Source organism: Myxocyprinus asiaticus, chromosome 38 (assembly GCF_019703515.2).
Source record: "Myxocyprinus asiaticus isolate MX2 ecotype Aquarium Trade chromosome 38, UBuf_Myxa_2, whole genome shotgun sequence".
Classification (NCBI taxonomy): domain Eukaryota; kingdom Metazoa; phylum Chordata; class Actinopteri; order Cypriniformes; family Catostomidae; genus Myxocyprinus; species Myxocyprinus asiaticus.
In genome coordinates, this window is record NC_059381.1 from 327,963 (window position 1) to 345,509 (window position 17,547).

Here is a 17,547-nt window from a genome sequence, read left to right on the forward strand (position 1 = left end):
CGACATGTTTCACTCTCACAATCACGTGCTGCTGGAATAACAGCCCGACCGGAAACAGCGGCGCGCACAAACATCAGTTCCGCTCTAACAACAAATACAAACAGAAACATTGAAAACTCAATAATGTTCACAATAAAACACAGAATATATACACCTTATGTATAAATATACACATTATATATTTACACGATCATACTGGAAAATCGCTATTAATAATAATAATAAAAAATTAAAATAAAAAAAGAGACTGGACTGAAATATTTGATGACATATTAAAGGAATATTCCGGGTTCAATTCAAGTTAAGCTCAATCGACAGCATTTGTGGCATAATATAAAAATTAATTTCGACTCGTACCTCCTTTTCTTTCAAAAAAGCAAAACTCGAAGTTACAGTGAGACACTTACAATGGAAGTCAGTGGAGCTGTTCAGCCATGACGTCAATTTGTAGGAGAACCCGGAAGATAATTCTCCATGAGTTCCCTCGGGATTTTCCTATTGGGTTTTTATAATGGGGTTTTTCATCTTATGTGTAAAATAAGGTCTATGGTGAACATTACGATATGTGGACGTTTTGTTCTACAACATGAATGACACACTTTCATACCTCAAACGTGAATTTTGAAGCCACCGTGTGTGTTGTTTTTTTTTTTTTTTTTTTTTTTTTTTTTTTTTAAGTCAAAACGGCTTCAAAATTCACATTTAAAGCATGAAAGTGTGGAATTCATGTTGTAGAACAAAATGTCTACATATCGTCAAGTAATGTTCACCAAAGACCTTATAGAAAAACCTCATTATAAACATCACATGGAGAATTCTCTTCCAGGTTTGTGGACTACAACCTAAACAGCTCAATGGGGCCAGTGTTTGGAGGGTTTAAACAGAAATGTGAAGATTATAATATTATAAAAGCACTTACATGAATTCTTCTGTTAAAGCTTGTGTATTATTTGAACTGTAAAGTTGTTATGATCCTTTTAGAATTAAGAGCATTATGTTGTCATGGCAACAAATTTGTTAAATTTACATTTAGTAGATTTTTTATTTTATTTTTTATCCAAAGCGACTTACAAAATGAGCAACATACGCAACTCGTCATGAAAGCCAACAATATTCGCAGTATCGCACCTCTAAGTTCTATTTATAGTAGTAGTACAGAAGTTAGAGCAGAAGAAAGACACAGAAGAAACATTTTATATATATATAAATAATGCAAGTTCCTTATGTTTGTGGACTGGTTAAGTACTCATAGAAGAGATGTGTCTTCAGCTGTTTTTTTAAAGTTGAGAAGGGCTCAACAGATCAGGTGGGGGTTTGAAGTGCATTTCACCACTGAAGCCCAAAGTATATTTCAGTTTTGATGCGAATGCTTAACGTCTGCATAAAGTCGAATGCAAGCCTGTCAAAGTATACTTCCTTTGACTGTGTGCACATACACAGTCGGTTGGCGAATGCACACTACGACTGGACTATTGATCCTCAGGAGTTTAGACCCATAAAGATGTCTTTATATTCCTTCAGACGTGAGTTATACAAATGCAGGTATCTCCTGGTCTCCTCACACACGCATTCTTGATGTGCACATCGACTGTTGTTTCTTTAACCTTCGTCTCCTGATGTTTAGCGCTTCTTCGTGACAGCTATGGCTCAAATGTGAGTGTTGCCACCTTGTGGACCCTCTAATTAACGCAAATAATTCCAGGTGCATGCACATTCTGTGCTTTCACTCGTCCTGTAGGCGGTTGCTCAGCATTCGTCTGACCAACCGAAGTACAGGTGCATCTCAATAAATTAGAATGTCGTGGAAAAGTTCATTTATTTCAGTAATTCAACTCAAATTGTGAAATTCGTGTATTAAATAAATTCAATGCACACAGACTGAAGTAGTTTAAGTCTTTGGTTCTTTTAATTGTGATGATTTTGGATCACATTTAACAAAAACCCACCAATTCACTATCTCAAAAAATTAGAATATGGTGACATGCCAATCAGCTAATCAACTCAAAACACCTGCAAAGGTTTCCTGAGCCTTCAAAATGGTCTCTCAGTTTGGTTCACTAGGCTACACAATCATGGGGAAGACTGCTGATCTGACAGTTGTCCAGAAGACAATCATTGACACCCTTCACAAGGATGGTAAGCCACAAACATTCATTGCCAAAGAAGCTGGCTGTTCACAGAGTGCTGTATCCAAGCATGTTAACAGAAAGTTGAGTGGAAGGAAAAAGTGTGGAAGAAAAAGATGCACAACCAACCGAGAGAACCGCAGCCTTATGAGGATTGTCAGGCAAAATCGATTCAAGAATTTGGGTGAACTTCACAAGGAATGGACTGAGGCTGGGGTCAAGGCATCAAGAGCCACCACACACAGACGTGTCAAGGAATTTGGCTACAGTTGTCGTATTCCTCTTGTTAAGCCACTCCTGAACCACAGACAACGTCAGAGGCGTCTTACCTGGGCTAAGGAGAAGAAGAACTGGACTGTTGCCCAGTGGTCCAAAGTCCTCTTTTCAGATGAGAGCAAGTTTTGTATTTCATTTGGAAACCAAGGTCCTAGAGTCTGGAGGAAGGGTGGAGAAGCTCATAGCCCAAGCTGCTTGAAGTCCAGTGTTAAGTTTCCACAGTCTGTGATGATTTGGGGTGCAATGTCATCTGCTGGTGTTGGTCCATTGTGTTTTTTGAAAACCAAAGTCACTGCACCCGTTTACCAAGAAATGTTGGAGCACTTCATGCTTCCTTCTGCTGACCAGCTTTTTAAAAATGCTGATTTCATTTTCCAGCAGGATTTGGCACCTGCCCACACTGCCAAAAGCACCAAAAGTTGGTTAAATGACCATGGTGTTGGTGTGCTTGACTGGCCAGCAAACTCACCAGACCTGAACCCCATAGAGAATCTATGGGGTATTGTCAAGAGGAAAATGAGAAACAAGAGACCAAAAAATGCAGATGAGCTGAAGGCCACTGTCAAAGAAACCTGGGCTTCCATACCACCTCAGCAGTGCCACAAACTGATCACCTCCATGCCACGCTGAATTGAGGCAGTAATTAAAGCAAAAGGAGCCCCTACCAAGTATTGAGTACATATACAGTAAATGAACATACTTTCCAGAAGGCCAACAATTCACTAAAAATGTTTTTTTTATTGGTCTTATGATGTATTCTAATTTTATGAGATAGTGAATTGGTGGGTTTTTGTTAAATGTGAGCCAAAATCATCACAATTAAAAGAACCAAAGACTTAAACTACTTCAGTCTGTGTGCATTGAATTTATTTAATACACGAGTTTCACAATTTGAGTTGAATTACTGAAATAAATGAACTTTTCCACAACATTCTAATTTATTGAGATGCACCTGTATATTGGATATAACTTTCCACAGATGCGGTTAATAAGTGATTTTATCACAGTAAAATCATGTTAACACACATATTGTTTATGACTTGTGTCTATACTTTTGAAACAGTGAGTATTTTAATGTTTATAGATTGACCCCATTGACTTCCAAATCGAAAATTAATTTTTATTGTAATCAACATTATGCTGAAAATGCTGTCGATTGAGCTTAACTTGTATTGAACACGCAATATTTATTTATAGAGGCTTCAGACTGTTATCCTCTTCACACCTTTAAACTCTGCACAACTCATTGTGTTTGCGCATGAAACATGTTTTAACATTCAACAGAAATAAATTAAAGGTGAATTAAAATAGTGTAAAAGTTTTTATTATTATTATTATGTAGCGATGTAAACAAGGTCATGTCATAAACTTCTGTTGTTTTATATAAACCAACCCTAATGACTACAGACTAACACTAACCCAAATCTTAATTCTACTCCTATGACATTATTTATAATTATTATTGTTATTTTGACCTTTGAGGACCTTACCTAAGGAGAGGTTTGTCAGATTTAGCTCACTTTTAGAGACAAATTAGTTTACAAATGATTGAATAACCGTCAATTCTCTCACCATGGTACAGTGATGGTTTTTTATGGTAATATTATGGTAATTTGATATATACTGTTGTACTGAAATACACCATGGTATTTACACTTCACAGTATATCATAGTATCCAAAACATATGGTATTACCATGCTACTTGTACAAAGATATTTGTAAACATTCAATTGAAATAGTGTCTTTGAATCATTGATAGTCTACGGTCTATGGAGTCAATAACAGTCTTTATAAACTCTAAACACGTATATTACCGATATTATTTATATTTACGGATATTACTGATATTATGATTTAACGATGAGACTCAACAGGAAGTGACGTTGTGCTGTGTGCAGGTGACCCGGATGCGTCGCTGGTTTTGTTGACATCTGATCATCTTCTGATAATGTTCGTGTTTCTGCGATTATTGTGAGGCGAACGGCGCGTCAGTCGGAGTGCGGCGCGTCAGGTAAGAGACGCACACACACTGATCATGACAGCCGCTGACACACAGTAATAAACGACTTTAAACTCACTGACTTCATTTAACATGCTAACGGTTAGCCAGCGCGCTAACACTCTTCATCATCATCATCAGCAGAATATACACATTTACATCATTATTACAATACAGTATAAATATTGATATTAACATAAAACATCAAAAACAATAGTGCGTGAATTTTCATCCCATTAGGAAACATGTAAACAGAGTGACATGTATGATGAGAGTTCAGCTACTATCAGTGATTCTGTATCAGTCACATAAACTGATCACCATGAAAACTGTTCATAGAACTGATGATAGAATTGACTAGGAGAACCGACCATAGAACTGATCATTTAAATGATCATAGAACAAACTAAGAGAACCAATAAAAGAACATTCTGATCATAGAGCTTATAACAGAACCAACCAAGAGAACTGATTTTTCAACTTATAGAACCAATCATAGAACCAGACTGGAGGTTTATTTTTATTTTTTGTAGAACTGATGATAGAATTGACCACAAGAACCAATCATAGAGCTAATCATAGAACCAACAAGGAGAACTGATTGTTTAACTTTTTATAAAATCAATCATAGAACCAGCCTGAAGATATTTTTGTTGGTACAACTGATGATAGAATTGACTAGGAGAACCGACCATAGAACTGATCATTTAAATTATCATAGAACAAACTAAGAGAACCAATAAAAGAACATTCTGATCATAGAGCTAATAACAGAACCAACCAGGAGAACTGATTTTTCAACTTATAGAATCAATCACAGAACCAGACTGGAGGTTTATTTTTATTTTTTGTAGAACTGATGATAGAATTGACCACGAGAACCAACCTTTAAAAAAAGACGATGAGAACCGATCTTTGAACCGAATGTAGAACTGATTATAGAATGCACCAAGAGAACCAATCATAGAGCTAATCATAGAACCAACAAGGAGAACTGATTGTTTAACTTTTTATAAAAATCAATCATAGAACCAGACTGGAGATTTTTTTTGTTGGTACAACTGATGATAGAATTGACTAGGAGAACCGACCATATAACTGATCATTTAAATTATCATAGAACAAACTAGGAGAACCAATATAAGAACATTCTGATCATAGAGCTTATAACAGAACCAACCAGGAGAACTGATTTTTCAACTTATAGAACCAGACTGGATATTTATTTACATTTTTTTGTAGAACTGATGATAGAATTGACCACAAGAACCAACCTTTAAAAAAAAAAAAAAAAAAAAAACAAATTATAGAATGCACCAAGAGAACCTACTTGTAGAACAATCATAGACGTGATCATTTGGACCAATCTTAGAACCAATGATGCTGTAATGTGAGGGAGTGTTCCTCCTGTGAATCATGTTTATGTTTACATCATCACAGATCAGAAGCCTTTTCATTAATCATAATGTTTGATTTTGTCCAGTAGGTAAAGCAGCTTTTCTTCTCTCAATGTGTGCCGCCTGAGATCAGACCGCTGTCGTGTTTATCTCTGTCGTCCTGCTGATCGACTGTCAGGGGCGCCATCATGGCGACTAAAGTAGGAGACGACCCGGACAGCCTGATGTCTCTGTGCACCATCTTCTGTCTGAAGAACCTGCGGAGAACCATGTGCTACACAGGAGAGCGGAACAGACTCCACCTGCGTCCTGACGTCTTCCTGCCTAGCGAGATCTGTGATAAACTGGTGAACGTGTATGTACATGGGACATAAATCTTCGCAATATTCATAATGTTGTTAATTTTATATTACCAGCAAAAATATATTGTGAATATTCAGCAATGATGGTTGTGTTTGACAGGTACATGGATCTGGTCCACACTGACAGTGACTGTGAGCCGCAGGACGGCTTCTTCCAGCTCTTCAGTGACCCGCGCAGCACCAGACTCACTCGCCTGCAGCTCCGGGAGGATTTCGTTCGGGACCGAGACTTGGAAGCCATCGCGAAACAGGTGAGAAAGGATCAGACAAGAAATATGATAGATAGAAGAGACATGCTTCTTCACAGAATTATTGGTACTGTATGTCATGTTAATTTGTTTTCAGGCTGAAAGCGATTTATTCTTTCCTGATGTTTTGGAATGTTTGTAGGATCTGATCGAGCTTCATCTGACCTTCTGTAACCGTCTGACGGCTCACAGTTTGAGAACGCTCTACAGCTTTAGACACTGTCTGCTGTCGCTTAGTCTGTTTGGATGCTCCAACATCTTCTTCAGGAAAGGTGGCGCTCCGCTGGCGTACGGCGAGGATGATGATGATGAAGATCTGGAAGAGCGTCTTCACAGGCACACGGTGGACCAGGACTTTAATTTCCAGGGCTTCAACCATTTACGGCTGCTAAATTTGGGCAGTCTTCCCGCAGATGTTGATGTAGAGACTCTGTTGAGACCGCTGCCTGCTCTAACCTCTCTGGACCTGTCAGGCATCCATCTGCCCCGCCCGGCGTTTCTCACCCAGTGGAAGGAGCGACTGGCGTCTCTTGTGCTCTATAATGTTGATCTGACAGAGGAACTGAACCACACACTGCTGCAGATGAGCAAACTGAGGTGAGGCATTACTGGATGAGTCTGAGATCAGTGACATCATTATGCTCTTAAGAACAGATAGTACAACCCGATATTACCACTAGGAGACTAACTGTCCCTGAAATACATAGAACCAGTCATAGAGCTGATCTATAACTAACTAAAGCCGATCTAGAACTGATCATAGAATCGATCATATAGCTGATCTAGAACTAAAGCCAATCCAGAACTGATAATAGAACCAACCAGGAAAACATATTATAGGACCAACCAGGAGAACATATCTAGTACAGTTAATAAAACTGATCATAGAACCAACCAACCCCCCAAAAAAGATAATAGAACCGATTGTAGAGACGATCTAGAACTGATCATAGAACCGATCATAGAGTCAATCAATTATTGATCATAGAATCAACCAGGAAAACCATTCATAGAACAAGTCTTAGAGCTGATCTAGAACTGATCATAGATTTTACCAGAAAAATAGATCATAGAACCAATAATAAAGCCGATCTAGAACTGATCATAGAACCAACTAGAAAACAGATCATAGAACCAATTGTAGAGCTGATCTAGAACCGATCATGAAGCTGAAATGTAACAGATCATAGAACCAATCAGAAAAATAGATCATAGAACCAACCAAGAAAACAGATCACAGAACTGATCATAGAGATGATCTAGAACTATTATAAAGCAGATCTAGAACTGATCATAGGACGAACAAGGAAAACAGATCATAAAATGAACCAGAAAAACTCTAGTACAGTTCATAGGACTGATCATAGAACCTAGAAAAACAGATCATATAACTGATCATAGAGCTGATCTAGTACAGATCATAGAACCAACTAGGAAAACAGACCATAGAACTAATTATAGAGTTGATCTAAAATTGATCATAGAACCAACCAGAAAAACAGATCATAGAACGGATCGTAGACTCGATCTAGAACTGGTCATAGAACCAACCCCCCAAAAAAAACAGATCATAGAACCAACCAGGAGAACTGATGATAGAAACAACAAGGGAAACAGATCATATAGAAGGGACTACAGAACCCACTAGGAGAACCAGTGATAGAACTGATCATAGAACCAATCAGGAAAGCAGATTGTTGAACTAATCATAAAACTGATCAAAGAGATGATCTTGAACTGTTTATAGATTTGATCACAGAACTAATGAGGTTTACTTAATAGTTCATAATGTGATTTCATGTCACATCTGCAGAAGCGCCTGATCAAACTGATGAGACGTTTTCTTCATGTCTTTCTGCAGACATCTGGATATTTCCAGAGAAAATCAGAGAACATCTAAGTTTAAGTTGACAAGAAAGATTTTGAGCAGTATTATTCAGGGCTTGGTCAATCTGGTGTCTCTGGACATCTCTGGACACATCATGCTGGACAACTGCACAGTGCCACAGTTTGAAGAAGCCATGGGACCCCCGAGGTGAACACACACATATTTCCAATCCTGGGCAGCTATTTTACACTTCCTGCCTCATTCACTTCAGTGTTTGTGAAGCAATGAGTTTATCTGAGTGTGTGTGTGTTTTGCAGCATTGAGCCATGTAAGAGCAGCATTTACCCATTTCAGGAGTTAAAGAGACCGCTGCAGTTCTTAGGACTCTACAGCACCACACTCTGCAACGTCACACACATACCTGCGTATAAGGTACTGCACACACACACTGTTACATACTGCAGTGGGTCTTTATCTTTCTACAGAAAGTTTGTTATGATGGTATGTGTGTAGTGTTATGACTATAGTGTGTATGTGTGTTTTTTCAGGTCACAGGTTCAAAGAATGAGGATCAGATCCTGAATGCTATCGAGGCGTACACAGAACAGCGGCCAGAACTGGCCCATCGAGCTATTAACCAACTTTTTGACATCGCCAGAATACAGCACTGCAGTCAACTTCTGCGAGCACTGCAGGTAACTACTTGCACAACTACTGTAGTTTTGTTTTCTGTTATGTTTAATACACTCATATTAATAATCTGTCAGTGGTGGTCTGAAGGTTCTCTGTTGATGTTGTTCATGTGTTTGTCAGCTGGTGATTCGAGCTTTGAAGACTCATAAATATGACAAGAGCATTCAGGTGACGGGCAGCGCCGCCCTGTTTTACCTCACCAACACTGAGTACCGCAGCGATCAGAGCGTATGTCTGCGCAGACAGGTCATACAGGTGGTGCTCAATGGCATGGAGCAGTACCAAGAGGTCACGGTGAGTTAAACACGCACACAATTTTGATTTCAAGGAGCGTTTAAGCTGTCATAGGCAATATCATTTTTAAATATATAGTAATTAGCTCTGAAGTGCATCAATAGAAAATAGCTCCATATTCACAGTCTGGTCAGGATGTTACCTTAAATGGTACATTAGCTGCCTGTGTAGACTGTAAACAAAACTAGGCATTTTTAGATGAGTAAAATCAAACGGTCTGTTTGTCTCTCTGTCTGTCTGTGTGTTTGTGTAGGTCCAGAGGAACTGTTGTTTGACGCTGTGTAACTTCAGTATTCCTGAGGAACTGGAGTTTCAGTATCATCGTGTGAATCTGTTACTGCTGAAGATTCTTGAGCCGGCACGTCAGGACGAGTCCATCCAGCGCATCGCTGTTCACCTGTGTAACGCTCTCGTCTGTCAGGTCGATAATGACCACAAAGAAGCCGTCGGCAAGATGGGATTTGTTAAGGTTAGTTCACGATTTATGAGTTTTATGGTGCTGCAAAAACTAGTATTTTTAAAAATAGGTTTTGTTGTTTTTTTTTAAATTTTAGATGCTGTAATTAGTAAATGTCAAAATTTGTGTCAAGTCATACAGAAAATAATTTTTTGTGTGACAGACAATGCTGAATCTGATACAGAAGAAACTGCAGGACAGAATGGTGAGTTGTGTAACCTATTAAAGGAGATAGTTCACCAAAAATGTAAATGCGGTCATTGTTTACTCACCCCTGTGTTGTAATAACCCTATATTACTTTCTGTCTTTTTCTGAACACAAAGGGAGAAATTGTGTTAAAATGTTGTGTTCAGTGATGTCATACAATGGCAGTTTATGGTGACCACCTCTTCAAGCTTCAAAAGAACACAAAAGTATAATTCAGAAGTCTAATAAATTATTCCATGAGACTCATGATTGTTATGAAAGCATACGATAAGATGTGGTGAGAAACAAACTGAAATCTAATGTATTATTTAGTGAAAATATTCACTGACCGTTGATCTCCTGTGTGTGTTCATGATAGGACACGAGAGCAACAGTTCACGCTGCCCCCTCACGACACTGGGGCGTTCAAGTGAAAACTCGTTTTGTTTATCTAAAAACAGCGATAGTGACAACAGAACACAACACAACTGCACACGAAACAGAGAACAGAACTTACTAAAAATGTCTGAAGAGTTTGTAGTTGAAGAATTGATGCATTTCTATGCCCAGCCTTATTATTTGAAAGTTTTTGGACCGGTGCCAGTTCACAGTGGATGGAGTTATGCGCGTGATGCCGAAAATAGAAAACAAGCGATCGATAGAATGTCCCGTCACTCATCAATGCTGGTTAGGACAAAAACTCTGATTAACATCGAAAATATACCTTTTATCACGAGTTGTTTGCCATCAGGTTAGGACACGGTGTGACTGTGGCGGCCTGTAGCTCCTCTATGTTTCTGTTTGATTGAGTAATCCGTTGAAAAAAATAAGGCTGGGCATAGAAATGCATCAAATCTTCCACTACAAACTCTTCAGACATGTTTAGAAGTCAAAAAGTAAGAAAGTCATATGGGTTTTAACAACGCAATGGTGAGTAAACAATGACTGAATTTTCATTTTTGGGTGAACTAATCCTTTAACTTCATCTCTATTAATGACAGTAATGTACTGATGTGATGATGTCATTGATGTGTGTGTGTGTGTGTGTGTGTGTGTGATGTCAGTGTGATCAGGTGATGGAGTTCTCGTGGAGTGCTCTGTGGAATATCACAGATGAGACGCCTGATAACTGTCAGATGTTTCTGGAGTGTAACGGCATGAATCTCTTCCTGGACTGTCTGAAGGTCTCTTAGCTTTTGTGTTTGAGTGCTTGTAGAACAATGACTGTGTGTCAAACCCTGAGTTTGTGTACTGTCCAAGTATATACTACATTTGAGAAGGGTTTGAGTAGCTCACAGTCATCATGTTGGAGTGAGTTGACATCCAGCTGCTCTTTTGATTTCAGGAGTTTCCTGATAAACAGGAACTGCATCGTAACATGTTGGGGCTGCTGGGTAACGTGGCTGAAGTGAAGGCGTTGAGGCCGCAGCTGCTGACCAGACAGTTCATTACTGTGTTCAGGTCTGAAACACGTCACATACACACGTGTTTAGTGATTGGTTCATGAGCTCTGGTGACGCTCTTGGTGTGTTTCTGCAGTGATCTGTTGGACAGTAAAGCCGACGGCATTGAAGTGTCGTATAACGCATGTGGCGTTCTATCTCACATCATGTTTGATGGGATGGAGGTCTGGAACATGGAGGAGCCGCAGAGGTCACATGTCATGGACAAAATGTGGGCGGCCATTCAGAGCTGGGACGTGAGCTCACGACGAAACATCAACTACAGGTACATGACCATAAACCCCTTCATGAATAAAACGGCACCTCGCTTAAATACAGATGCGTTTGACGTGTGTCTCTGTTGCAGGTCGTTTGAGCCCATCTTGCGTCTCCTCCCGCAGAGTGGCGCTCCGGTCAGTCAGCACTGGGCAACGTGGGCACTTTTTAACCTGGTGTCAGTTTACCGTGAGTCTCAAAGCCTTTACAGTGAAAATATGACATTCAAATTAAGGATGTGTAGAAGTACCTGAACTGACAGTAATAATTCATCATAAAAATTTTGGGCGAGAAACAGACCAAAATGTAACTCCTTTTACACTATAAATCTTGATATCTGCAGTCTTGCAATCATGATTTTAAGCTTAATTACACTTCCTCCTGCTTAACACATGAGCAGAGCACTTTACACGCTTCAGAAAACATGGATTAAACCACTGGATTATCTTTATGATGCCTTTATGTCCTTTTTGGAGCTTGAAAGTGTTGGACCCCATTGAGACAACATGAAGGTGAATAAATGATGAGAGAACTGAACGGAGTGCTAAAGACGGGTGGAAACGGGTTCCAAAGTGTTTCGAGATTTGTCCATTTCAAGCACATTCAGACCCTGTTTCCACCTGGTATTAAGATGGATCTTGAATGATCTGATCACATGTGGTCAGGTGAGACACATCACTGTTTACACCTGGTTGTTTAAATGCGTCTCCTGTGATCACTTGTGTTTGGATTTGGAGGGGAGGGTTTCTGTTTCATGACGACATACTTCAATCATTATGTCAGTGTGTTACTGCATGATAATAAAGCACAACAAAGTCAGAAAAGACAAAAAAAGCATGAACAAAACGGTGCGCTGTTTCTCCCAGATGCGGTTGAAATTTAATTTAAGCACAAACACAACATGTCAAGCAGAATTATCCTTTATTTTAGTGGATTACCTGTATTAAAGGAGCTTCAGGTGTTCTTGTCATTTGTGTTGATATCAGACACATTGAAGAAGATCCGTGAAGCTCTCGTGATTGTGTATGTATCTAATTTTTTAAAATGTTCTGATCAGACAGTTATTTCCTTTTAAAGCTGCTCAATGATGGCAAAGTTTAACCTCTTGTTTTAGCACAGCAGTTGATTGACAGATGAGGGGTGGAGCTTCACTGGTGGCGGGACGTATACAGGACGGATTAGCATTTACACCTCAAATGTGATGCGGACACATGCGTTTTTGACCATATTTGTATGTGGTTTCTGTGATCCGATCACAAAACGTTTTAAACCCCGTTTAGACCTGTATTTAGGGCTGATCACATGTGATCGGATCACACAAAATGCATCTTAATATCAGGTGGAAACGGGGTCTCAGAGATGTTTGAAACATCTCTGAGCACATGTGAGCACATTGGGTTCGTAAGTATAATTTAGAGAAATGGTGCGGCGAGTTTTAGCACTTTCTTTTTCTTCTTTGACTATTTTTGTTCTTTATACACTGACGTAATGATTGTCGTCATGAAATCAGAGACCTTCCCCTCGAAATCTGAACACAAGTGCTCAAAAGAGACACATATAATGACCAGGTGTAAACAGTGATGTGTCTCACCTGTCCACTTGAGATCAGATCACCCAAAACGCATCAAATACCAAGTGTAAACAAAGCCAATAACTGTGTGATTTTTCATCAGTGTTTTGACAGTGTGAGATGTGACCTAATACGTCTGTCTGATTCATAACTACATTAACATTTATACAGTTGTACAGTTTGAACTCACTTCACACCCTGAGTACTCTAGTATCTCTCTAGTCCATTATTTCCCTGTTAATTCAGAGTCTGGGGGATGGAGCTTTAACTTCTATCAAGAGATTATGGGAGAAAGATTTAAACTTGGTACTGGAGGAGGGGGTGTGGGCTAGGATTCTAAAAAACATCAAGTCTGCATCTAGAGACACAAAGGTGTGACTTATGCAATTTAAGATTTTACATCAGATTCTATTGGACCCCCTGTAGATTATATAGGCTTGGTCTTAAAGACACACCCACACGCTGGCGATGCCAATCAGAAGAGTCACATGGGGTAACCTCCTCGTGGTTGCTATAATGTGGTTCTCGCTCTCGGTGGGGTGCGTGGTGAGTTGTGCGTGGATGCCGTGGAGAATAGCGTGAAGCCTCCACACGCGCTACGTCTCCGTGGTAACGCGCTCAACAAGTCACGTGATAAGATACATGGATTGACGGTCTCAGACGCGGAGGCAACTGAGATTCGTCCTCCACCACCCGGATTGAGGCGAGTCACTACGCCACCACGAGGACTTAGAACACATTGGGAATTGGGCATTCCAAATTGGGGAAAAAATAAAGAAAAAGAAAAAGACGAGCAGGAATCGAATCACCCCTGCAGGAAGTAGGTTTTAGGTGTGCAATAATTTCTACCAAAGTTGGTGGTGTAATGTGTTCAAACTCTCTCCATTCGGCATTGCAGGCAAGAGATTCAGATGGAGCCCCGGGCAGCTGGTTAATTTTAGAGCGCTGGTCGGCGATCTTTCCACTGAAAAAACTAAGAAAGTTTTCACAGCTAGTAATAGAGGGATCAGGATCATTTTTTATAGTTGGATTAATTACTGAATTTACTATAACAAACAAGGTTTTAGGCTTGTTGCAATTAAGAATAATAATATCAGAGTAGTATTTGTGTTTGCCGTCTTTTAACGCTTTTTGAAATTTGAACATTTTGAGATTCTCTAAGTGCATCATAGTGGACATGCAATTTGGATTTTTTCCATCTTCTCTCAGCTTGCCGGCATTGCCTTCTGAGTGAGCAAGTGAACTCAGTAACCCTAGGAAAGGATATTGGTTTATGAGTTTTAGGTCTTAGAGGTGCAATAGTGTCTAAAATATCTGAGCAAGTAGAATTAAACAGATTCAAGTGGTCTTCAATTCTTAGATGAGACAGGGTAGTTTCCAGTGACGTTAATTCACACACTTCCCTATATATCTTGGAGAATTCTGCACCAGACGTGGGACTAAGTTTTATATCATTTTACATTTGACTTTTGTTGTTTCAACATTAACTGAAGGTGCAAAAGTGATGTAGGATCAACATCAGATTGTAACATAGATTCAATGATATTAAAGTAGATGCATTGATGATGAAAAAAAACAACATTATTCACATCCCTAATTTAAATATATCTCATCAGAGCATTCATATCTCTTCATGATGGCTGATGATCAAGTTGTTCTCTCTCTCTGTTGTCTTGACATCCTGTAGCGAGTAAATACTGCCCTCTGTTGATAAAGGAAGGTGGCATCGCTCTGCTGCAGAAAGTTCTAGAGCTGGAATCTTCTCATCAAGAGACCAAGGACATGGCACGGTACGAACACACACACTCAGGACAGTTTCAGGCAATATTGTCCCATGACAACTCGTAATAATTCGTACAAGATGGCATAATCATAAGATATCATAGGACATGCACCTACAAAAAGGTACGACTTTTATTCACTTTAATGTTTAGATTATTCCGTTGGAAAACATTTATCCATATAAATGATGTGATCCGAGGAGCGTTTGAACAGCAGTGAAACACTTTCTTATGATGTGTTACATTCATACAAGTTCACACTGTTGAGAGTGAAAAGGTGAATATGACGTCATTGAGGAGCTACATTGTGTTTCTACAGCTTAACAAAAAACAGAAACATAAATCCAATAAATACACGATTACATGCTTAGTCTATGTTTTTTATACTGTTAGGATATTTTTACCCATGTAGAATTTAACAACGTATAGAAAGCTACAAATGATATATTTTCTGTCATTCTATGAACAGAATCCACATATGATCAGAAACGGATGTGGTTATTTTCACTCTGTGGGGTTTTGAAGTTTGGAGAAGCAAAAATAGTTAACCTTGTGTTAATTGTCATGTGAACATTTAAAGTGATAATGCTATTTCTTGCCTTTACATGCATCTGTTACCAGACACAATTAATGTTTATAATCAATTTTATGACAAAAATGCACATTAAAGCATACATTTATTTCTCTAGTAAGACTTTTGATATTAGAGCAAAGATGTACTGCACAAATCTTATTATTAATGACAATTTAAACATTGTTTTTCTGTAAAATATATATATATATATATATATATATATATATATATATATCCTTAAAACAAGATACATTTACTTAAGTAGCAAAACTGCATAACATATTTAGGATTTTATTTTTTCAGAGAATGTTTTTATATATATATATATATATATATATATATATATATATATATATATATAAGTGAATTTTCTAACTTTATTTACTTGTTTATAGTCAAAACAAGTGAACAAATCTACCAGTGCTGAAGAAGTAATCCAAAGTATTTAGACCTTGAGTAATATATAGAATATGTTACAAATGACATTTTACAGCATGTATTCTGTAATCTGTAGTGGAATACTTTTTAAAAGTAACCCTCCCAACGCTGGTCATAATCCACTTCTGTCTAATGTTTTCCTCTTATTGACAGTTGTGAAAACATAATGGTAATAGTGAGTTTTGGAACAAATAGAAATGCAAACATAATATTTGCTGTGTTTATTTACTCTGCTACATAAGGGTCTATTAAAATGATGTTTAGGGTTAAACATTGATGGTTTCTTTATTTTTCTGTGTGGGAGTAAAAGCCAACTCGTACTCAAGTGGTGTCATGTGACTGTGTTTTGAGATTGTGTGTTGTTAATGTGTGTGTGTTTCTCTTTCGGTTACAGTAAAGTGATGGATCAGTGTGAGAACTTTAAGGAAGACCCGATGGACACCAGCCGGTAGACGTGTGGAGGACACACAACATCAGCTCTCACTCTTGTCACACACACACGTCTGTCATGCCACACTATAGTGTGTGTGTGTGTGTGTGTGTGTGTGTGTGTGTCAGTTGTGTGATTGTGTTGCACTTGGTTAGCAGTGAACACTGCCTCATTCTAGGGGTGTTTTGATTCTGGTTTTATTTGTATATGATAATGTGTCCGAGTGAATGTGTATACAGTATATGTGTGTGTGTGTGAGTGTGTGTGTGGCTGGAATATAAGCTCTCACAGTTCCTGTTCTCAATGACATCATAATGCCCGTAACGGACGATGATGTCATAATGACTGTTCAAGCTGGCGATTGGATCTCTGTGTTTTGGGATGAGAGTTCTCTGTGTTCCATTTGTATGTTTTAATGGCGTTAAAATAAACGACTCTTGGAATCTCATGCAGTCGTCACAGAACGACACGCTTGACGAGATAAATCACAGATCTGTCATTAAAGCGCTATCTTTTGGGGAGGTTTTTTTTTTTTCTTATTTTTAATCATATTCACTTTTTATTTACAAATGATGAATATGTAATGAGATAAACAGTGGAATCAGAGTTTTGTGTGTATGTTTGTAGTTGATCAGACGTGCTTTAATCTGCGTTTACACCTGCAGGTTTGTGCTTTTAAATGCAGCACGTTTTTCTACACGGTTCTGAAACCGCAATAAAATCATGATGTACTGAAGTGACATGTCAACACAACACTGGGTGTAAAGAGAAAATATTAATATTAATCTGTTACAATCGGCTCGACTGCTGTCGTTATTTCTTACGGATGCTGTTTTATAATAATAATATGTTAACTATGAAAAGTCACGAAGTACCTGCTTATAAATCAGTGTTATTCTTACAAACAACTATGAGTGAGTATCTGTAAGTATAACATTTTAACTCCGGCTCTTTATGTTGCAATATCTTTAAATATATTAATAGTGAACTATTTGTGCTTTGTCTACTGTCCGAAGGTCATTTCTGTAAAGGAGTGTTTTTAATTATTCATACAGAATATCAGAGAAGGATTCTTAAACTTTAGGACAGTTATTTTTTTAAATAATATGAGAAGAAGTGACGAGACAGAAGAATTCATTTCTTCAATATATGTGATGTTGATAACATG

General features: G+C 38.4%; 1 protein-coding gene across 2 annotated transcripts; it reads left to right on the plus strand.

Annotated features, from left to right (window-relative positions):
• Positions 1 to 4,288: 4,288 nt before the first annotated feature.
• LOC127428972 (protein zer-1 homolog) lies at positions 4,289 to 17,178 on the plus strand. 2 transcript variants are annotated; one of them, XM_051677670.1, is made up of 16 exons: positions 4,289 to 4,414; positions 5,889 to 6,154; positions 6,262 to 6,412; positions 6,552 to 7,006; positions 8,271 to 8,444; positions 8,555 to 8,669; positions 8,786 to 8,932; positions 9,051 to 9,224; positions 9,478 to 9,693; positions 9,845 to 9,886; positions 10,933 to 11,052; positions 11,214 to 11,329; positions 11,408 to 11,596; positions 11,678 to 11,775; positions 14,844 to 14,946; positions 16,344 to 17,178. In XM_051677670.1, exons 2-16 carry the CDS (start codon positions 5,988 to 5,990, stop codon positions 16,399 to 16,401), a joined length of 2,325 nt encoding a protein of 774 aa, XP_051533630.1. In that variant the 5' UTR covers positions 4,289 to 4,414; positions 5,889 to 5,987; the 3' UTR covers positions 16,402 to 17,178. The 2 variants fall into 2 exon arrangements, with proteins under 2 accessions (XP_051533630.1, XP_051533631.1); XM_051677671.1 differs by having other exon boundaries at positions 4,291 to 4,414; positions 5,886 to 6,154.
• The last annotated feature ends 369 nt before the right edge of the window (positions 17,179 to 17,547 follow it).

Bases quoted from the DNA above. Each gene is read 5' to 3' on its own strand.
- LOC127428972 (XM_051677670.1), top strand. From the start codon at position 5,988: ATGGCGACTAAAGTAGGAGACGACCCGGACAGCCTGATGTCTCTGTGC. The intron at 7,007-8,270 runs GTGAGGCATTAC...GTCTTTCTGCAG, and splicing joins CTGCAGATGAGCAAACTGAG to ACATCTGGATATTTCCAGAG. The intron at 11,330-11,407 runs GTCTGAAACACG...GTGTTTCTGCAG, and splicing joins CAGTTCATTACTGTGTTCAG to TGATCTGTTGGACAGTAAAG.